The sequence below is a fragment of the Marmota marmota genome, unplaced genomic scaffold, assembly GCF_001458135.2.
Source record: "Marmota marmota marmota unplaced genomic scaffold, marMar, whole genome shotgun sequence".
Taxonomy (NCBI): Eukaryota; Metazoa; Chordata; class Mammalia; order Rodentia; family Sciuridae; genus Marmota; species Marmota marmota.
The window spans coordinates 9,220,707-9,231,494 of record NW_026000153.1 but is presented as its reverse complement, the minus strand read 5'-3'; the positions used below and the strand labels follow the sequence as shown (position 1 = coordinate 9,231,494).

The 10,788-nt window shown below is 54.0% G+C and overlaps 1 protein-coding gene across 1 annotated transcript; it reads left to right on the top strand.

The window, feature by feature from the left end:
• The first annotated feature begins 672 nt into the window (after positions 1-672).
• LOC125611487 lies at positions 673-2,080 on the top strand. The gene is made up of 2 exons (XM_048786323.1): positions 673-1,375; positions 1,859-2,080. The coding sequence occupies exons 1-2, from the start codon at positions 676-678 to the stop codon at positions 1,873-1,875; spliced, it is 717 nt and encodes a 238-aa protein (XP_048642280.1). The 5' UTR covers positions 673-675; the 3' UTR covers positions 1,876-2,080.
• The last annotated feature ends 8,708 nt before the right edge of the window (positions 2,081-10,788 follow it).

The window sequence follows — 10,788 nt, the reverse complement described above, 5'->3', positions numbered from 1 at the left end:
TGTATTATGCTTTCCTTGGATGAGGGCCAGAGAGATTCCTTATATCCCTGTGATTGAGGATGCTACCTTACATCTGTGTGGTTTCTGATTTATTTGCCCCTGGATGTGGCCCGGTGTGAGGAGGCAAGTGACTGTAAGGCCAGAATTCCTACTTGAAGGCCAGCTGGGTAGATAGACTTCCACTCAACAAGAAATGAAAAGGGCCAGGTCGGGGGAGTGTCATCAGTGACATAGTGCTTTCAGAAGGTCAGTGAAGCTTGGGGATCATTTCCTAGCACCATAAGGTGAGTCAGTGAAGGAAGTGGTTTCTCTTGAATTCCTTCTCAGATGGTAATCTTCTGGAATATTTGAAGCCATAGTTATCATTGCCGGGTTTCTGAGAGCTCCTATGTGATTTGTTCAACCGTGTATTTTCCCCCTGTCCTCTTTTAGATGGTTTAATGTCTGTTTCCCCTGTAGATCCCATGACATCTCTAGGTGTGTTTATCTGTGGTTTGTTTGCCTGGAGCCATTTCCTGGCTCCTCCTGTACAGTTTAAATAGTGTATAGATTACTTGCTTTGTGATACCAGGAATTGAACTCAGGGCAACATGAACACCGAACCACATCCCCAGCCCTTTTTTTGTGTGTTTTGTTTAGTGACAGTGCAAGAAAGTCTCTGCAGCAGCGATCCAAATGGATGTTAGGGCGACCGAGAAGAAGCACCTGTTGGGATGTGTGGTCTCTGGTCCCGGTTCAGAGACTAAACCATATGATTCTAAAAAGAATCTGGACTATCTGAAGTGGCGGTTTCGGTTGGAGGACGAGCTGGGAGCAAAGGACTGGAAGTGGAGTCGGAGGTGTTCCGAGAGTGCCTGTTCTGCTTCTGGGCCGCAGGCTGGGTCTCACAGAATCAAGTCCCAGCAGTCTGAAGGGAGCGCTCCTGAGGAGGCCTCTGCAGAGGCCAGCTCCAAGACTGGGGGATCCCTGAGGAGAAAAAAGACCTCAGGAGAAGAGGAGAGGAGGAAGTTCAGGAGAGATGGAGAGGAGGTCCTGGAAGCTGACTTCGGGGAGGCCAGTGATCACCTAACAAGCAGCCCAAAGCTCCGGAAGGGTGCGCAGAGCAGGGAGAAGGAAGCCACTGTTCTCTCTCCAAACCGCAGGGCCATCTGTGTGTTGAAGGGAGACCCCGATTACGACATCGCGCTGGAGGATTTGGAGGACAGCCAGGATGAATGGATCTATGAGGTGGAAGGCCTCTTCCAAGAAGTCCACGCGGAGGACCATCTGATTTACATGAAGGGCAGAATTTTTAAAGAGATTGGGACAGCAGAACCCTGGAGGTCTGAGGTCCCTCACCCGCCCCTTCTGCTCTTGAGCGGTGGTGCAAAGATGGGTGAGTTGAAGCCGCCTAAGCTCCCTAGGCTGAAGACAGAGGAGGGCTGTGAGACCCTTGATGTCGGGTGCCAGAAGGCACCCAGCGAGGGCAGCCCACCTGGAGGGATCACAGTGTCAGAGGGGCTCTCGCTTCCCCATCTCGGGAGGGGAGTCAGTGGGCCTGTGGGCGGAGCGAAAGTCATTCTGACTTTGACCAGTGTCCCTGTTGGAGAAGGCAGCCTTGGCCCACCCTGCAGAGAGCTGGCAGGGCGAAAGGCTTCCCTTGATTGAGCTTTGGCATTGATTAATGCTCCCCAACTCCCAAGCCTTGGCTCTGAGTGTGTGGGGGGGAGGGGGTTGGAGGTCACTTGACAGGGTTTCAGAATGAAGACCTTTAGCTTTATCACAACCCGGATACTAGAGAGCTATTCCTACGGAGGCTTGTGAGACTGTGTCTCTTCCATCGATTTCAGGTAATGTTTTGCTTCTCGTTCTTTCCTAGGCTCAACTGGTCCATAGAGATGATACCCGATTCGCATCTGCACGGGAAAGAAGACTTTCCCCGGTAAGGACTCCAGCGGACCCACAAACAAGTTAGGAAGAATGTGAAGTCTTAAAAACGGAATAAATGAGATTGAATAAATATGGGATTCCTGAATGTGATTAAGCTTTTCCCCTTCTCATCACCCAAAGTGGCCGAGTCACAAATATCAAACCGACACCTGCCATTAAGTTCTCTTTAAACATTTTTTTCCCCTAGTTGTAGATGTGCGCACTGTCTTTTCCCCCCTCGGGTTCCTTATTAATTTTTTTTTACATGGTGCTGAGGGTCTACCCAGCACCTCACACATGAGAATCAAGCGCTGAGCCACTGAGCTACAACCTCAGCCGTGCCATTAAGTTTGGATATTTATTTGTCCCGTGGTATTGGCAGGGGAGTGTTTTCAGGGTGCCTCCTGTCTATTGTAACACATGGTATTCTCAGGTCCTTTGGAGCCATGTCTTTTCACATGACCCATGCACATGTTTCCTATACTTTCAATCACTCGGATGACTTGTACCCAATTTGACATAATGCCATCTAAATATACGACTATTCCTAGGATAGTGATAAGAATAAAGGGTGTCTTTACTACAGATTTTCTGATTGATACTGGAGGTCGATCATGGGGGTGATTTACCACGGGGCACATCCCCAGCTTTTTTTTGGACACAGGCTCCCCCCAATTGCTTGGCGCCCGATTTGCTGAGGCACCACTGGAACTAGGCGGTACTCCTCCCTTGGTCTCCCGAGTTGCCGGTATAATTGATGTGCCGCCATAGGTGGCTCTGAAGTTGTTTTTCAAAGATTCCATGCATGTTCATGAGCCCCAGGCAAGGCACCCTCGTCTGTGGAAGGTTAAGAAGGTTAACTGTCCTGCCTCGTGTCCAGAGAGGGAAATCCTGTAGAACACTCTAGTTGCTAACAGATAGGATATGCACTCTACCCATTTTCGTGTTTAAAAATGACACACTTGATTTCTCTTTGAATTTCACTGCTTTTTATTTATGACAGCAGAATGCATTACGATCCTTATTATATATACAGACACAATTTTTCTGATCTCTGGTTGTAAGCACAGTATATTCACACCTATTCATGCATTTACTTGTCCTTTGGATAGTAATGATGGTCACATAGCACCATCATTAGTAACCCCATGCCCCTGCCTTCCCCTCCAACCCGTCTGCCCTGTCCAAAGTTCCTCTGTTCCTCCCTTGCTCCCACTTTCCATCCCACTTGGAGTCAGCCTCCTTTTTTGGGATTGCCCAACTTCACTTAGCATTGCCTTCTCTCACTCCATCCATTCACCTGCAAGTGCCACGAGTTGATTCGTGTGTAATTGCCACATTTGGTTCAACCATTCATCTATGAAAGGGCATAAGGGTTGGTTCCATGGTTTAGCTGTCGTGAATTGAGCTGCTATAGACATTGATGTGGCCGTGTCCCTTTCATATGCTGTTTTTAAGGCCTTTGGGTATAGACCGAGGAGAGGGATAGCTGGGTCAAATGGTGGTCCTGTCCCCATCTTTCCAAGAAATCTCCATACTGCTTTCCATATTGGCTGCACCAATTTGTAGTCTCACCAGCAGTGTTCCAGTGTACCTTTCCCCCCCACATCCTAGCCAACACCAATGGTTTTTGCTTAACATCAATTGTAGACCAATGGGTTATGTTGTAGCACAGTGTGGATTTTTCACAGATAGGAGGATGAGAGCAAAGTAATGGGAATTATTCAGGCTAAAAAGGAGTTCCCAAAGGGGGAGGGGCTTCAGGAGAGGGTTACCAGAATACCTGTCTGTGGGTTCTGGGGCGTGGGGGTTATATCGATGGACAGAGTGAAAGGAGATAGCCCTGTGCCCAATCCTGGTGGAGGCACTCAGTGGCCGAGAGCTTGTCACATGCCCTTTGGTCCAATGTGGATACTGTGCCCCCCTTCATGCTGGGGGTCAAGTTGCACACAGATGTTGTTTTTTGTGTTTTATTGATAGTCTCAACTGAGTTGCTTAATGTCAAGCCCTTGCTGAGGCTGGCTTCGAACTTTCGATCCTCCTGTCTCAAGCCTCCCGAGTGGATGGGATTACAGGTGAGCACCACTGCACCCGGCCATGTCTGCTCTTTCTCAGACCCTCTGCAGTCCTTACCTTGAAGGAGCCAAAGACAAATTTTTATGCCAAGTGTGTGATATACCACTAAGGTGCACCACCAGTCAAACAGCTTTTCAGAGGTAGACCTAGATAGTAGGTTTACAAAATCTCTCAATGAATACTCAGTGAATACTCTGAATATTTGAAAAATAAGGGTTTTTTTTATTTGTTGACAGACCTTGTTCATTTATATGTGGTGCTGAGAATTTGACCCACTGCCTCATACATGCAAGGTGTGTGCTCTACCACTGAGGCACCCTTCCCAGCCCTGTCCATTTTCATGCAACCCTGGCCAGGACCAAGGCACTTGGCTCTCTGTTCCTGGGCCTGGTTCCTTGTTGCAGCCCCCGGGCATCCTTCTCGAAGACCCTGTCCCTGTCACGTGATTTCAAGGTCCATTTTCAAGCCCTCTCCTGTGCCTCCCCTCAGTTCCCCTTGTACTGTGGTGTCTTGGAACTCCCTGGACCTTCCCATCCTCCTGCTTATCCCTAGACTGTTCTCCTCGAATGTGTCCTGGCTCCCCAGAAACTCCCCAAATCCCGAAGGACCAGATCCACTACAATGCCCTCCTTTGTTCCTCTTTGGTCTCTCTCTCTGAGGATCTACTCACCTGGGGCATAGGAGTGGAATTGGCTGGCTTCTGCACCCTGAACGCTCCCTATGGAAAACACAGCCCTATCCCACACCTGGGCCCCTTTCGTAGCTGGAACCTTCACACCTGGCAGTGGACTTGAGTCTAGGGACAACCTTGCCCTTCTTGATCCCCTCCCTTCCATCCCCTGACCTCTAACCTTGCATCCTGCCCTTATCCCAACCCATCCATCCCTAACCCTGACCCTTCATGCTCCAGTCCGTAGGCCTAGCCGCCTACCTTAGCCCCTGACTGCATTTCTCATGTCGCGTGGCTTCACGTGGTGTCACTTGGTGTCAGGTCTGACCCAGGGGCCCCTTGCTTGGACCCTCTAGCGCATTCCCCACTGTGTCCTTTATGCTGCCCTCTGTCTCCTCACCCTAGTGTCTCCTCTTCCTCTCCTTTCCCTCGTGCTTTCCCTACAGCACAGGATTCCTGCTCCTTGGGTCCATAACCCTCTGTTGGTCGGGTCAGTCCCTTGCCTGGACTCCTTGCTTGGGTCCTGGCTCTTGCCCTTCTCTGCACCCACCGGGAGCCTGTGCAATGCCCTCCTGTGCCATCCTCCTGCAGTTGTCCCTAGTAGGACACCCTTGCCAGGATGCTGATCTTTGATTTTAATCTAGGTGAAGGCATCTTATGGGAAACGGAGCACTGCCCCTCGCCTGGGAACCTTTGCTCTCCCTGGGCCCATGGTCCTGCACTCGGAACCCTGACACCTGGCAGTGGTGCTGGCACTCAAGCTTGCCTCCCCGCTGCTGGATCACCTGCCTTCTCTCCCGAGCCCTGTCCACTGTCCCGAGGCCCCTGCCCCAGCGCTGGCCCTTGGCTCCCCATTCCCTAGCCTGGTTCCTCACATGAATTTCTGGTGGTCCTTGTTGTCCAGCGTGTCCCTGCGCATTGACTGCGGGCCCCTTGCTTGGACAGCTCTCCATCTCTCCTTGGTTTCCCTGCACTTCAGTCCACTAGTGCCGCCTGCCAGCACAACCTTGACCTTCCCTGCTCTCCCCTACTGAGGGACCTCCTCTAGAAACCTAGCCTGGGCTCCTTGCTGTGCTCCTGACCCTACCCCACCCCACCAGCACCCATCCTCCAGGTTTTCCTGCTGTGCCATCCTTTAGCCACCCCACCCCCCGTGGTCCCTCTCCCTGTTAGGCTCTCTTTCCTGATCCGTTCCCAGGATGATCACCCAAGCCAGGAGACTTGACCTGGCCTCTTGGCCCTGTGGGCTCCCTTTGGGAAAATGGAGCCCTGCCCCTTGCCTGTGCCCTTTTGCCTCCCTCAGCCTGGTCTATGCTGCCCAACCCTGAAACCTCAAGGCTTCCTCCCCCTATGCCACCTTCTTCCCTCTCTCCCCTCCCTATTCTCCCAAGCCCTGCCAGGGCTCTGGAATGTAGCTCTACATTCCTGGGCCTGACTACTTGCTTGAGCACTCGGCTGCCCTGCTCGAGGACCCTAATCCTGTCCGTTGGTTTCAGGCCCTTTGCTCGTACCCTCTCCTGTGCTGCCCCTCTGTTCCCCTTGTGCTGTGGTATCCTGGCACAGCCCGGACCCTCCACTCCCCTGATTCTCCCTAGCCAGGGCTCCTCCAATGGGTCTTGGCTTCCAACCACCCAGCAACTCCCACCCCTACTTCTGGACCCAGCGTTTCCCCACAAAGGGCCTTCCTTTGGCCCTCCTTTGGTCCCGGGCCTTATGTGAGAATCTACTCACCTGGGGCAGATGAGTGGAATTGGCTGGCCTCTGGGCCCTGAAGGCTCCTATGGGAAACAGAGCCCTGCCCCTCGCCTGGGCCCCTTTGGCTGTCTGACCCCTGACACTTGGCAATGGACATGGACCTTGTGAAGTCCTTTCTCTGCTTGATCCTCTCCCTTCCCTCCCCTGCCCTGTGGCCTTGCATGCTTTGCCCCTACCCCAACCCAGCCCTCCCTAAATATTGACACTTTGCACTCCAGTCCCCGGGCCTGTTTCCACGCCTGGGTCCCTGACCGCATTTGTCATGTCATGAGGTGCCTCATGGCGTCGCATGGCATTACTTCGTGTCGGGTTGGACCCAGGGCCCCTTGCTTGGGGCCCCTACTGCATTCCCCTCGGTGCCCCTGAGGCAGCCCACCAGCCCGCTGTGTCCTCATCCTCGTGTCACCCCTTCCTCCCCTTCCCTGCTTTCACCTCGTGAGGTCCCCTTGCTCCTTAGGTCCCACATCATCCTAGTTTGGGTTGGTTCCTAGCCTTGGCTCCTTGCTGGGGTCCTGGCTCTCGCCCCTCTCCAAACCCACTGCGACCCTGCCCTGAGCCCTCCAATCCCCTCCTCCTGGCCCCGTCCTTTGCCAGGCCCCCTTTGCCAGGTCCCTGGCCCAGGATTCTCATCTGGGCCAGGGTACCTTATGGGAAACAGAGCCCTGCCCCTCACCTGCTGAGAGCCATTGCCAAGTAGGAATGACGCGTCGCAATTTCTTTGTCAGCCTACTCCATGTTGCTTAGAGGAAGGACTCTCCTTTGGACCCAGGTCATTTGCAGTGACATTGCATGTATGTTTGAGTAAGGTGACCCTGCTCAAGGACCAGGGTGGATCCGGGTTTAGGGAGGATCCTACTGGACCAGGGCGGATCCAGGTTTAGGGTGTATCCTGCTGGGATTAGGGAGTATCCCGCTCCTTGGGTTTAGGGCGGTTCCAGGTTTAAGGTGTACCCTGCTGGGAATAGGGCGTATCCTGCTGCCTCAGGCACACCCGCTCCTTTGAGTTCTCACGGGATTCAGAGAGTATTTGGGATTCAGAGCCCGGTGGAGTGGGTGGATTTTGCCCAGAACGTGGATTTCCCCTAGAATGTGTTTGTAGAGTGCCGGTGAGTTCGAGAATAAAGAGTTGCTGTTTGAATCTATAAGGTGTGTGGTGGCTCGTGATTTTGTGCCCAGCCAGACTGCGACACTCACTGGGCCCCTTGCTCTCTCTGGGCCCTTGGTCTTGCACCCAGAACACTGACAGTGTCCTTGGGCCTCGAGCCTGCCTTCCCCTGCCAGATCCCCTGCCTTCCCTCTCTAGCCTTATCCACTGTCCTCAGCCCCCAGCCCCAGCCCAGACCTAGGCACTCCATTCCCTGGCCTGGCTCTGCACTTGAGCCTCTGGTGGCCCTTATTGCCCAGTGCATCACTGGGCATTGAATGCGGGACCCTTGCTTGGGCCTCTTTCTGCTCCTCTTTGCTACCCTGCACTGCGGTCTACAAGTGCTGCCTGCCTGCCCGGCCCTGCCCTCCCCTGCCCTCCCCTGCCCTCCCCTGGTTTGGGCCTTGAGACTTCATGAGCCTCTGGGGACCCTTCTTGCTCCGTGCTTCGCTGGGCTTGAACTGCGGGCCTTGCTGGGGCCTCTTCCCTTCTCCCTTGACTTCCTTACACCTCAGAACCCTAGTGTCTACCTGGCCCTGCCCTTCCCTGCTCTCCTTGGCCTGGGCTCTACTCTAGTTACATAGCCTGGGCTCCTTTTTGGGGTCCTAACCACACCCCACCAACACCTATTCTCTGGCCCTTCACATTGTGCCCTACTTCGGCCCTCCTGTTGTCCCTGTCATCGCTGGGCCCCTTTTCCAGATCCCTTTCCCAGGATGCTCCCCAGAGCCAGGGGACTGTAACTGGGTGCTTGGCCCTGTGGAGTCCCTTTGGGAAAACATAGCTGTGCCCCTTGCCTGGGCTCTTTGGCCTCAGCCCGCAGTCTTCTCCTCAATCCTGTTACCAGCAGTGAACCTGGGCCTTGAGCCCTCCTCTCCCTGCACCACTCTCTCCCCTTACTCCCCTTTCTTCCCTCCCTAGCCGTGACTCTTTTCATGGGACCCAGGACCGGGTCCTGGCACTTGACTCTATTCTTGTGCCTGGTTCCTTACTGCAACCTCCAGCCGCCCCTCTCCAGGACCCTGTCCCTTGATTTCAGTCCCCTTGCTTGGCCCCTCTCCTGTGCCTCCCCTCTGTTCCCCTTTACTGTGGTATTTGGCATTGTCCAGACCCAACCCTCCCCCTGCTTCTCCCTAGCCTGGGCTCCTCCAATGGGTGTTGACTCCCCACTGACACGCCCCAATCCTTAACCAAAGGTGTCCTTCTCAGTGCCATCCTTTGGCCCAACTTTGGTCCTGGTATCTCCCTGAGGATCTACTCAGAGGGGCAGAGGAGTGGAATTGGCTGGCCCCAGGGCCCAGAAGGCTCCCTATGGGAAACAGCCCTGCCCCTCGCCTGGGGGCCCTTTGAAGCTCAACCTTGACATCTGGGCCTAGCAATGACCTTGCCCTGGGCAATCCCCTGCCTTCCCTCCCTTGCCCTCTAGCCTTGCAAGCTCCTGCTAAGCCAACCCAGCCCTCCCTCACCCTGACCCTTCACCCGACAGTCCCCAGGCCTTGCTGCCTGCCTGAATTCCTTACCACATTTCTTGTGTCTCCTTGCTTTGTCTGGTGTCTCTTTGGGTCTTAACTAGGGGCCCCTTCTTTTGGCCCCCTAGCCCGAACCCCTCTGTGCCCTTTGTGCCGCTCTCTGTCTCCTCATCCTAGCACTGCCCCTTTCTCTCCTTCCCCTGGTGCTTTTTCCTGGAGCAAAGGCCTTCTGATCATTATGTCCCTAATATCTTTTGGTTGGGTCGATCCCTTTCCTGGGCTCCTAGACTGGGTCCTGGCACTTGCCCCTCTCTGCACCTACTGTAATCCTCCACCGTGCCCTCCCATCACACTCCTCCTGGCCCCAGTCCCTTTCCAGGCCCCCTTAGCCTGGTCCCTGGCCCTTGATTCTCATCTGGGCCAGGATGTCTTATAGGAAACAGAGCCTGGCCCCTCACCTGGGCCCCTTGTTCTCCCTGGACCAGGGCTGCACCTGGAACCATGACACTGAGGAACTGATGTGACTCTGTTTTTCAGAAACCAGCCTCTTCCTCAGAACAAAGCTTGTCCAAGTAAGGAAGCATGACTCTTGTCCTTGGAAAAACCCGCCGAGCACTCCTAGGCACATACCCACCCTGCTGAGTTGTTTGTCTGAAAATAACAGGAGAGATCTGCAGAACAGGTGTCCCTGACTCAGTTAGGCTAAGTGAGGACCCATAGAAACCCCCTAGCAACCACCAATCATCAGGAGACAGAGAAAATACCTGAGATGCCAGATGACCCCCCAGTAGTTTATGGTGGTTGATAACATGTTAGGAAACCATGTAGTTTGGCATGTACACCCCTCATGGCTTAAAAAATCAGTTCAAACGAATCCCCCTCTTGTACTAACCAATCACCTCTACCCAAATTGTTCCTGCCAATGAAGAGTTGTTGTTTGATTTTCCCTCAGTGTGAAATGGTTTGCTGTGTGATGTTGTGATGCATAGAGTATCCTCCAAAAAACTAAAAGAATCTCCCTGAACAAAGGACTGGGACTTACTCCTAGGGAGCACTTCATCAGAAATTGTTGAGTCCAGGCTTGAGCTTGCAATAAAGACTCTTGAGTGATTGCATCGGATTCGGCTCCTGGAGGTCTATATGGGATCCCACGAATATGGCATTACAACACTGGGCAATGGCGCTGGGCCCCGAGCCTGCCTCCCCCTGCTGGATCCCCTGACTTCTACCCCATCCTTGTCCACTGCCCAGAGCCCCCTTCCCTAGCGCTGGCCCTTGGCTCTCTATTCCCTGGCCTGGTTCCTCTCTTGGGCCTCTGGGGGGCCTTCTTGCTCCGTGCTTCCCTGGGCTTCAACTGGGAGCCTCACTGGGGCCTCTTCCCGGCTCCACTTGGTTTCCCTGCACCTCAGAACCCTAGCACTGCCCCTGCCTTTCCGGCCCCACCCTTCCCTGCTCTCCTCTGTCCTGAGCCCTCCTCTCGGTCCCTAGCCTGATCTCTCTTCTGGGGTCCGGGCCTGCACCCCACCAACAACCTTTCCCCGGCCCTTCCTGCTGTGCCCTCTTTTGGCCCTCCTGTTTTCCTTGTCCCTGCTGGGCCCTTTTCCTAGATCCCTTTCCCAGGATGCTCACCAGGGCAAGATGATGGAACTGGGATGTTTAGCCTTGCAGGCTTCCTTTAGGAAAAGTTAGCCTTGCCCCTTGCCTGGCGCTTTGGCCTCCCTCAGCCTGGGCCCTGCTCCACAATCCTGACACCCAGCAATGAACCT